At 38.1% G+C, this 12381-nt stretch overlaps 1 protein-coding gene across 1 annotated transcript in view; it reads right to left on the bottom strand.

Annotated features, from left to right (window-relative positions):
* Positions 1-12381, bottom strand: part of SEC63 (SEC63 homolog, protein translocation regulator) — a 66058-nt gene that overhangs the window by 6409 nt on the left and 47268 nt on the right. Inside the window, exons 15-19 of the mRNA XM_082634000.1 lie at positions 8003-8062; positions 7625-7798; positions 4130-4288; positions 2286-2387; positions 77-175 (exon numbers count right to left, since the gene is read on the bottom strand). Coding sequence (XP_082490126.1) covers positions 77-175; positions 2286-2387; positions 4130-4288; positions 7625-7798; positions 8003-8062 — 594 coding nt within the window. The remainder of the gene's footprint in view (positions 1-76; positions 176-2285; positions 2388-4129; positions 4289-7624; positions 7799-8002; positions 8063-12381) is intronic.

The raw sequence follows: 12381 nt of genomic DNA, 5'->3' as shown, positions 1-12381 counted from the left end.
AAATGTAATAAGTCAAATACGATAAATTGATTTCTATACTGTTTTCTATATTTAAATAATGTTGTTGGATAATTACCTCTTCCATATCTTTTAGTGTGCACACATGATATGGCATAGATATTAATGTCTGTTCCTTCCTATCTGCGATATAAAGCCACCACCATTCTTGTTTTTCCTGCAAAGAAAAAAAGAGTATAAATAACCAAAAAGAGTTAGAGAAATACAATTTTGCCTTGTCTCATTTTAGTGGTATGGTTATCCCTTGGTACCTAAGGGGGACTGGTTCCAGACACACGCCCCCACACCCACAATGTGGACACCAAAATCCATGAATGCTCACATCCTTTATATAAATTGGTGTCGTATTTGCATATGATTTGTTTCATCTCTAGATTACTTAAAATATCTAATACAGTGTAAATGCTATGCCAGTATCCAGCAAATTCAAGTTTTGCCTTTTGGAACTTTCTGGAATGTACCCCCCTAACATTTTCAATCCACAGTTGGTCAAATCCACGGATGCAAAACCCACAGATGCAGAGGGCCGACTGTATTTTCCTTGTTTTAATCGTTGCGTATCCCCAGCACAGACTCAGTGCCTGGTACAAAACAGATGTCAATAAATATTTACTGAATGAATAAATTGTTCTTAACCATTTGTAGATCCGCTCTCCACAACACTTTTGTATGTAATTTTGGTGTTTCAAATGGCCCCTTAAACGCTATTGATGAACCTCTGTATTAAAAACCCCTGATTAATTGTAAATGACAAAAGATAAGCTAAAAAAGAAAACAGTATGAACTATTACAATATCATTTAGCAAATAATCTTAGTAATGCTACCCAGTAATAAGCAAAAGCCAGAAAGTAGGAGTGAAATGGACTTGGGAAACAATATCAGAAATTAATATATTAAAACACATTACTCATAAGAGAGCATCTCAGATTCTAAGAGCCTGTTTATACCTTTTACTGCACATGATTTTTTTTTTTTCTTTTGCGGTACGCGGGCCTCTCACTGTTGTGGCCTCTCCCGTTGCGGAGCACAGGTTCCGGACACACAGGCTCAGCGGCCATGGCTCACAGGCCCAGCCGCTCTGCGGCATGTAGGATCTTCCCGGACTGGGGCACGAACCTGTGTCCCCTGCATCGGCAGGCGGACTCTCAACCACTGCGCCACCAGGGAAGCCCCCATGGTACTTTTAAAACCAATCAATGAGTGGAATTTATTCGCTTGATTTCAGGAGCTTTGGTGTTGGCAGACTACGCTGCAATGGGCAAAATGCCCCTAACAGATGGGCTATAGCTCAGGACATGCCAGAAGATCAGTGCACACAGTAAGATGAAATCCTGGGCTGACTTCTCTCCAACTCAAAACAAAAGTCTGTGCAGAGCCACTCACTTATTATTAGGAGAGCCAAATCACTTAGGAATTTGCCTTCAGCAGCCCCCAGCAACTAGAGATTGATGTTCTAGAGCAGAAAGTAGATTTATACATGAAATCACCTGCCAAACATGAGTGGTAAGCGCAAGGTTCTGTGGCAAAGCTGCAAGACAGTCTACGGAACAGCTTTGCTAAACTAAGAGGCAACCAGTCCTTGATCTCTAGCCACAGACAAAATCATCCACAAATGCAATACATCAAGCAGATCCCAAATTCATGTGAAAGACAAACAACACAGCGTATAAAAGAGATCAAAAGTTGAACAGGCTACAGTCACAAAGTAAACAAGCACAAGGAAACAAACAGCACTGCAATGATCTGTCCTGAGCTTGGGGCTTGGCTCCTACTGAACTTAGTGGGTCCCTCAGCCATGGGCTTGCCTCTTCCCATGGACCAGGGCAATTATCGGAGCAAGTCTAGTGGCTACAGGTGGCCAGTAGAGAACCCTCAGAGAAAACCCATGGGGAAAACTTAAGAATATTTTCATCCTATTTAAAACATGACAGAAGTGTGAGATTCACAACGGCCATATAGTCATAGGCAAAATATGTATTTGTCCAACTAGGACTGCCTGAACTGCTAATGAAAAATCATCATTAAGCACAACTCTCAGTTATCTGGGTGCAGAAAAGACAGAAGTACTTAAAAAGTTAGCAACCCTCCTTTTAAACAACACATTCACTAAAAATGATTTATGTTGAAATATAGACTTCAAAAATGTGGCCTATCAAGAATAGACCACATTCAGCACATTTGAGCCAATACACACTACAAAGAGATAAAAAGCAACTAAGAAATATCTGAATAGAATAAGGAAAACACTAGGCTGTGTATAACTCACCTCAGGAAAGTAAAGACTATAAACAGGATGTGTTATCTTTGATTTGGTCTCCAGTAGAGCTCGCTCCTTTCGCTGTATACTTTGTTGTAATTCTTGCCACTCCTGTAAAGTGAAAATTAAATCTTTGAAATCAAGCATGTTTTCAATCATTTTCAGGGGTGTCTGTCTTCTTCCAGATGTTATTCCTGACAATGCTAACTACTACTGAGTTCAGTCCCACAGATCTGATCATTTCCCTGCCCCAGGCTTACAATGCTTCTTTTCATAAATCAACTCTAACCCGCCTAGTATGAACTACACAGCCAATCATGACTTGACCTGGACCTGTCTCCTGTCACTGTTTTCCTTTTCCTCCCTGCACTTTTTCTTCTAGTCATTTCCAACCACCTAGCCTTCTCTGACCTCACCAGCTATTTCACTCCTCCTAAACCCTGTTTAGATTTTTGTTTTCTTTTTTCTCTACCTATTAAATTCCTACTCATTATTCTTTCAGGAGCAGCTAAAGTCTAAAGTATGAGTTCCTGAGTCCCACAGATCGTCCTCTACCCCAGAGCTGAGTTGATCACTCCTTCCTTTGTGCCATTACTGCCCCTTGCACAACGGGCACAGTCTCTTTGGTACTATAATGCTTACTTACAAGTCTGCCTTCTCCATCAGGCTACTATCATTCAAGGGCAGAAACTACTGCACATTTGGCTTTGCATTCCTATCATCTAACACAGTGCTTGCAGTGTGACAGATAATGAGTAATTATCTGTTAGTTGTATAATTATTTGTCAACTGAATGAATGTATTTTCTGGTTATCTGAAGAAACTAGTTTATCAAAACCCTACTAACCTAGTCACCTCTACTAACCCTAATACAGTCAGAAAGAAATATGTCAACTCTTTCTCAAAACAAGGGTGGGGGAATAACTTCTTTGATAGGTTTTAATTTCCTGGCAATCAACTTAATTCTCAAAGTACAAAAACACTCAGGGGCCAGCAACCGCTAAAAACAGTCATCCTTATTTTTCTCCCACCATTCCCAAGGGCAAGTACATTATTTCTGTATACCTTTATCCTTTGCCCTTTTCCTTTCCTTTTTTTGGCCTCTGCTTTTGCTTCAGAGGCTATTCAGGGAATCTCTTTTAAATTCCTAAACCATAAGGGTTACTTTTAGATCAATGGTCCAGTCAAGAACACCACAAACATAAAGAAAATGGCTGATCAGGTTACAGTTAATTTACAGTGAGCCTCTAAGGACCGTTATTTGTCCGCCAAATATTCTTTTCTACAGCTTTCTCATAAGTCATGTGCAGCTTAATGCCATGCCATGAGATTTTTTTTCTATTCCCTTTACCCTCACAATCTTAATTCCTTAGTGATAGCCCTTTCCTTAATGTCTTATATACCTCTTGAAACGGGGTGGTATTCCGTAAATGTTAGCTTTTACCTTAACCAACTTCTTGACGTTACAGCCCACAGTAATGTTTCTTCACCCTAAACATTTCCTGGAACTTTTGAGATCCTCTTCCAAGTAACTGCTACCTATTTCATAATCCACCTTTCCTTACTCATATTTCCAGATAACACAGAAAATTGCTTTAAGAGAACAAACTGACTTCACCTCAGACCCAGGTCCTACCCCATCTAACAATTTAAGATTTAAGAAAATTAGGATTTCCAATCTTGTTAGAAATAATTTTTCTTTATAATTACAACTACCATCCCTCAAAAACATTATAAGATTATAAAATATTGCTTAAGACAAGCAAAAAAAGTAAGCAAGCAAAGGAAAAACAACAGAAACCAAAACTATCATCAGAGGTATAATTCCAATTATTTAAATTTATTAGTCTTACTGCTTCATCATCCTTATTTTGTTTTTCATCTTGCTCTCTATCAGAGTCTCTGTCACTACCATCATCTTTTTCACTTTGAGAGTCTCTATTGGTTTCTTCTTCCTCAGAGTCACTGCCTTTGTCAGAAACTTCTTCTTCATCTTCCTTTACTGCAGCTTCCTAAAAGGAAAAAGCAACCACAAAAGCTCTGAATATCTCAATGAATATACCATTCTGAGTCCCTGAAACTAATTTACTGTCATAATAATTAAACTGGCTCAAGATTATAATTTCACTATTCATGCAGAATTTTAGAGAATTATAAACATTTTTATGTATAAATATGTGGGAGTCAGATTGAAGACTTTTAACATTTGGCTTATTTGTCTTTTTGTCAGTTATTTTATTCAGTCTTCATAGTTTGTAAAACAAAAATATTTTATTTCTATTCGCAAAATATACTACCACAATGGCTAAGATGGCTCATCTTTCACAAACACCAATTATACAATATATTTTATTTGAGAAGGAGAAATGAGAAGTTTATAGTACTGTGTTGGGAATTTAATATCATCTTCAATAAGGAGTATAATGCAGTTAAGGAAAGTCACTGTCCCAGACAAAATACTTACTAGTCCATTTCAAGAAGCAAGAAAAAGAATAGCAAATTAAATGCAAAGAAAGTAGGAGTGAATAATACAGATCAGAAATCAATTAAAGAGAAAGCAGATATGCAAAAGGGAAACCCAAACAAAACCAAACATTGGTTCTTTAAAAAGATTAATAAAATTGATAAATTTTATTAGGCAAGACTGATCGAAGAAAAAAAGAGACAATACAGATTACCAATATTAGGAATAAAAGAGACATAACTACAGATCCAAAAGAGATTAAAAATAAGGATATTATGAATAACTTTGTCAATAAATTTGACAACTTAGAGGAAATGGACAAAGTCCTTGAAAAACACAATTTACTAAAACTGATATAAGAAAAAAAGTGGAATATGTTAAATGAATGGACTCTACAATTAAATCCCTTTTCAAACTCCAAGCCCATATGGCTTCTCTAGGTAATTCTTCCAAATAAGAAACAACCTAATCTTATACACCCTTCCAGGAAAAGGAAAGAGAGAATAATCCCTAACTTGTTTAATCAGGCCAGCATAAACGTGATCCAAAACCTCACAAGAATATTACAAGAAAGAAGAATGACAAACCAATATTCTCTCATAAAAATATATGCAAGAATCCTAAACAAAATAGTACTAAATCCAGATAAATATTTAAAAAATACTATGTTATGAGCAAATGAGATTTGTTCCAGGAATACAAGGATAGTTTAAAATTTTTTAATTCATCAGTATAATTAGTCACATTAACAGAAAGGAGAAAAATCATACAATCATCTGATGATAAAAAACCAAACTGGGAATAGAGGGAACACCTCCTTAACCTGATAAAGAATATCTACAAAAACCCTATACCTAACGTCATACTTAGTGGTGAAATAATGTTTGCTTTCTCCATGAGATCAACAATAAGAAAAGGGTGACTGCCATCTTCACTTCTACTTCTAATCAACATTACACTGAAAGTTCCAGCCAGTACAGTAAGGCAGAAAGGAAGAAACCACATAAAGATTAAAGTAAAGCTGTCTTTATTCCCAGATGGCATGATTGTGTATGTAGAAAATCTTTTTCTTTAAATATCTACAAATAGTTAGAATTACTGTCAATTCATCAAGAATCCTTGATATAAGGTAAATATTTAGAAGGCAACTACACTTCTATACACCAGCAATAAACACTGAAGAATGAAATTTTTTTAATGTTATTTGCAATAGCACTAGAAAGGATCAAACACACAGGAGTAAATCTAATGAAAGATGTGTCATATCCTCTGCCAATGGAAATCACAGAACACTGCTGAGAAAAATTAAGGAAGAGCCAGTTAATAAAGATAAAGCATAATTATGAATAAAAAGAGTCAATACTGTTAACCTGTGAATTCTTCCCATACTGAACCACAGAGTAAACACAATACCAATCTAAATTCCAGCAGCTTTTTTTGGGTGGAAATTCTCAAGCTTACTCTAAAATTTTAGCTGGAAATGCAAAGGACCTAAAATAGTCAAGACAATTTTGAAGAAGTAAAATAAGAGTTCGAGGACTTACATGACCATATTTTAATACTTAAAATAAAGCCACAATAATTAAGACAGTGTGGTACTTACTGGCACAAGAAGAGACAAATAATCAATGGAATGGACTAGAAAGTCCATAAACAGATTTGCGCATATACACTTAACGGCAATTTTTTTTACAACAAATCACTATTGCAATTCAGAGAGGAAAGAATGATCTTTCCAATAAATGGTGCTAAAATAAGTGGTCCATAATCCCAATCTCACATTATTCACAAAAATCTAAGATATAACACAGAGCTAAATTTAACAAGTAAAATAATAATACTCATAGGAGAAAACAAAAATATCTTCCGTTCCTTGTGTCCTTGGGATAGGCAAAGATGTCTCTAACAGGACACAAAAGCACTAACCATAAAGACTGATGAAACAGACTTTATTAAAATTAAGAACCATCAAAAGCTCCATTAACAGAGCTAAAAGGGACTCATATCCAGAATACATAAAGGAATCCTACAAATCCATAAGAAGAAAAACAACCCCAAAATAAAAGAGGATATCCAAATGGCCAGTATGTACATGAAAAGGTGCTCAATATCATTAGTCATCAGGTAAATAAAACCACATACAGGAAAAACACATACACACACACACACACACACACAGATACCACCATGATCCATCACAGTGGCTAAAATAAAAAAGAATGGTAAAACCAAGTATTGGTGAGGGTGGAACGGGACTCGTATTTTGCTGGTAGGACCAAAAAATGGTACAACTTTAGAAAATGGGCTCTTTCAACAAGTTAAACATACACCTATTTTATGACCCAGCAATTCCACTGCTAGGTACATACCCAAGAAAAATGAATGTCCACAAAATGACATGTACAAAAGCAGAACATCTTTATTCAGAACAGGCAAAAACTAGAAAAACCCATAATGTCCACCAATCACAGAACAGATAAATTGTGGTATATTCATATAATGGAATCTCTCTCTCTCTCTCACACACACACACAGCTGCTGCTACACACTGTACAGATGAATGTCAAAGACACTACGCTGAACGAAAGCAGCCAAACAATTCCACTTACAGGAATTTTAAGAACAGGCAAAACTAATCTATGGTCCTAACAGTCAGAATAGTGGGGAAGGCCGTGGGGGTGGATGGAGGGGTCACTGACTGAGAAGGGTACAAGAGAGCCTTTTAGGGTGCTGGTAAGGTTTTATATCTTGCTCTGGGTATCATGGGTACACACAACTGTAAAACTTCAGGAGATGTACACGTAAGATTTGAACATTTCAGTGTATGTTAGACCTCAATAAAGATGATAATAGCAATAATCTTTACATAAGATAATAAACTTACACTCCCAACGACTCCATTAGCCTGCTTTTGTTTCTGTTGCTTTGGTTGTGATAAGGGCACAGGTGTAGGTTTTTTTTTTAAAGGTTTCTTTTTTTTTGACTTAGCAGTTTTCTTGGGTCCTTTACTCTTCTGTTGCCATCCTCCTTTTGTTCTGTTCTTGTTAGTATCACCCTGCTGTAAATCACAACACACATGCACACTCAGAAGTTGCAGCGCTAGTTTCATTTGGAAGTCAGAGTAAGTTTTAGATGGAAATGGCTGAACTAATAAATGTTGTAGTAAAGTGAATTACTCTCCCACAGCAATATAAATCAATCGAGAACTAAACAAAACAGTTCTTTCACCATGGAAGATAGATAGGAAAACTGAAGTTTTTACCCCATCTTCTGCTGGCTGTTCCTCTGCAGCACAGATGGACTGCTCCTTTTCAAATACTTCCTACAGGTAGCGAGAAGAAAAATATAAAGCCTGTCAACCTATATTTATCTTTCCGATAAAGCAATCTTTCAATATATATTATCAGTAAGTTTTTTAACTGCTGACAATTGCAGGGGGTGGGGACAAAACCATGGATAGACAGGAGACTTGAAGCAATTACTAAATGATGTATGTGTGCAAATTTAGCAATCACTAAATGACGTTTGTTTTTTTTTTTTTTTTTTGCGGTACGCGGGCCTCTCAGTGTTGTGGCCTCTCCCGTTGCGGAGCATAGGCTCCGGATGCGCAGGCTCAGCGGCCATGGCTCACGGGCCCAGCCGCTCCGTGGCATGTGGGATCTTCCCAGACTGGGGCACAAACCCGTGTCCCCTGCATCGGCAGGCAGACTCTCAACCACTGCGCCACCAGGGAAGCCCTAAATGACGCTTTAGAAGTTACCTTCTGAAACATCTCACATCTGTCTTGAATATATTTTGAGAAGTACATTCTACTTAAATTTATAAATGCAATGCCTTAAAATATGTAAACTCATAAGTCAGTCATATTTCATAATTTAAATTTTTACTTTTATTCTAATAGTAATCAGACATGACTATTTTAAAGTTATGAGAATTTGAATATATTACATTATTCTCTAACATTAAAACTTCATGAGACCAATATTAGTTTATTTATGATTGTAAGTGATATTGCTGATATAACTGATATAACTCAGATATAACTAAGAAGTGGAACACCAAATCTACATATCCTAAAGACATACCCACCCACCAAATAATCCATTTAGAATCAGTGCAGAAGCTATAAATTTAGGATTTGAAATCCAGTAAGAATTTAGCAAGAATCTATATTAGAAGATGACAAGTGATATGGGTTGTGTTTCATAAACTCCCTAGAATTATTAAAACTAACAAGTGAAAACAATAACTGTTGGGCTCAAACTGTTGGCCTAATGCATCGGTCAGCAAACTATGGCTCACTGTCTGCTTTTTTTTTTTTTTTTTTTTTTCTTTTTTTTTTGCTGTATGCGGGCCTCTCACTGTTGTGGCCTCCCCCGCTGCGGAGCACAGGCTCCGGATGCGCAGGCCCAGCGGCCATGGCTCACGGGCCCAGCCGCTCCGCGGCATATGGGATCCTCCCAGACCGGGGCACGAACCCGTATCCCCTGCATCGGCAGGCGGACTCTCAACCACTGCGCCACCAGTGAGGCCCTCACTGTCTGCTTTTTAAACAAAGTTTTATTAGAACACAACTATGCCCATTTGTGAGTTCAGCAGTTGCTACAGAGACTGTATGGCCTGTAAAAACTGGACATATCAATATTTTTTAAAATTAATTAATTAATTTCTTTTTGGCTGCATTGGGTCTTCGTTGCTGAGCGCAGGCTTTCTCTAGATGCGGTGGGTGGGGGCTACTCTTTGTTTTGGTGCGTGGGCTTCTCATTGCTATGGCTTCTTTTGTTGTGGACCATGGGCTCTAGGCGCACGGGCTTCAGTAGTTGTGGCTCGCGGGCTCTAGAGTGCAGGCTCAGTAGTTGTGGCTAACGGGTTTATTTGCTTCGCGGCATGTGGGATCTTCCTGAACCAGGGCTCGAACCCATTTCCCCTGCATTACCAGGTGGATTCTTAACCACTGCGCCACCAGGGATGTGCTGAACATATTATTTAATAACTGGACCTTTATAGAAAAAGTCTGCCAGCCTCTAGCCTAATTCTATCATCTCTACTTCATTTCTTCACTTATTAGTTGGGTTCTAATGCTTAATTATGCTGAGATACAACTGATGCAAGAACTGAAAGATAAATACTTGATTCTTTCCCTTACTCCAGGGCACTTTTTCTTTTTCTTTTACTAATTACCTGAGAAGTGTCAACAGCCCAAGGCCAATTTTGTGCTCATTTCTCAGGCTGGGAATTTCAAAGCCTGTGGGCAGTGTAAGTCTAGATTCTAAACCCAATCCGGGCCACTGGCTTAGAGCTTCCTCTTCTCCCAGGAGGCACCTCTCATCCAGAGTCCATGATACAAATGCTTCCTTACCACTTGCTACCATAAAATCAGTATCTTTGATTTGATATGTCCTACTACAGAATATGCTTTTCCTACCAGAGGTTTTAGACATGGGTTTTAAACGTAGCATAGGTTTCCTACAGATGCCAATAGATCTCAGAGTAGAATAGGCTAAAATCTACCACTGGCTGAATAAAACTGAGCTTAAATACTACAGTCTATTAAAAATGAGTTACGACTATAGTTGAAACATGGGAGTTATACTTGGCTTGGGAGGTAATATAAATATGTAACAGAAACTGAGAAAAACAAGATGCAGGAAACATATACATTATGACTGGATTTAATGAAAAAGAATGAGAAAAGCACAAGTATACATATACATGCATGTCATATAGGCACTGAAAAGGTCCAGATAGTAAACATGAGCATGGAGAAAGATACAAAAAGATTTACACAAGACTGAATTCTGGTCATCTGGGTATGACAAGGAGGTTTCCTGAGGGAGCAGGGGTGAGATAAGGGATCCATGATAAAAATATCATTTAACTCTGTGGGTATTCATGCTTTAGGCTAGCTAAAGGGATGACCATCAAAACTGATGATCTCAGGGCTTCCCTGGTGGCGCAGTGGTTGAGAGTCTGCCTGCCGATGCAGGGGACACGGGCTCGTGCCCCAGTCCGGGAGGATCCCACATACCGTGGAGCGGCTGGGCCCGTGAGCCATGGCTGCTGGGCCTGCGCATCTGGAGCCTGTGCTCCACAACAGGAGAGGCCACAACAGTGAGAGGCCCACGTACCGCAAAATAAACCCCAAAAAACAAAAAAAACTGATGATCTCAGAGAGGTAGAATTTTAGGTGATTTTAATTTCTTCCTATACTTTTCTGCATTGCCTAAATTTTCTCCCCCACAGAGCATGAATTTTTCACATAATTAGGGGGAAAAAAGCTAATTTTACTGTACTTTTAAAAATAAAAATAAAAGGGGGTAAATTCTCAAGAATTGACTAAAAAGAAGCAGGTAGAGGGCAGACAGCGGAAGCAAGAAGAACTACAATTCTGCAGCTTGTGGAAGGAAAACCACATTCACAGTAAGACAGACAAAATGAAAAGGCAGAGGACTTTGTACCACATGAAGGAACAAGATTAAACCCCAGAAAAACAACTAAATAAAGTGGAGACAGGCAACCTTCCAGAAAAAGAATTCAGAATAATGATAGTGAAGACGACCCAGGACCTCGGACAAAGAATGGAGGCAAAGATTGAGCAGATGCAAGAAATGTTTAACAAAGACCTAGAAGAACTAAAGAACAAACACCTAGAAGAATTAAAGAACAAACAGAGATGAACAATACAATAACTGAAATGAAGAATACACTTGAAGGAATCTATAGCAGAATAACTGAGGCAGAAGAACGGATAAGTGACCTGGAAGAGAGAATGGTGGAATTCACTGCTACGGAACAGAATGAAGAAAAAAGTATGAAAAGAAATAAAGACAGCCTAAGAGACCTCTGGGACAACATTAAATGCGACAACATTCACATTACAGGGGTCCCAGAAGGAGAAGAGAGAGAGAAAGGACTCGAGAAAATATCCGAAGAGATTATAGTTGAAAACTTCCCTAACATGGGAAAGGAAATAGCCACCCAAGTCCAGGAAGCACAGAGAGTCTCAGGCAGGATGAACCCAAGGAGAAACACGCTGAGACACAAAGTAATCAAATTGACAAAAATGAAAGACAAAGAAAAATTACTGAAAGCAACAAGGGAAAAATGATAAATAACATACAATGCAACTCCCATAAGGTTAACAGCTGATTTCTCAGCAGAAACTCTACAAGCCAGAAGGGAGTGCCATGATATATTTAAAGTGATAAATGGGAAGAACTTACAACCAAGATGACTCTACCCAGGCAAGGATCTCATTCAGATTCGACAGAGAAATCAAAAGCTTTACAGACAAGCAAAAGCTAAGAGAATTCAGCACCACCAAACCAGCTCTACAACAAATGTTAAAGGAACTTCTCTAAGTGGGAAACACAAGAGAAGAAAAGGACCCACAAAAACAAACCTAAAACAATTAAGAAAATGGTCAGAGGAACATACACATAGATAATTACCTTAAACGTGAATGGATTAAATGCTCCAACCAAAAGACATAGGCTCGCTGAATGGATACAAAAACAGGACTCATATATGTGCTGTCTACAAGAGACCCACTTCAGACCTAGGGACACATACAGACTGAAACTGAGGGGATGGAAAAAGATATGAAAATGGAAATCAAAAGAAAGCTGGAGTAGCAATACT

This window comes from Mesoplodon mirus (assembly GCF_964341445.2).
Source record: "Mesoplodon mirus genome assembly, chromosome: 10".
Classification (NCBI taxonomy): Eukaryota; Metazoa; Chordata; class Mammalia; order Artiodactyla; family Ziphiidae; genus Mesoplodon; species Mesoplodon mirus.
The sequence above is the reverse complement of the archived record's forward strand: the minus strand, read 5'-3'. Positions and strand labels throughout refer to the sequence as shown.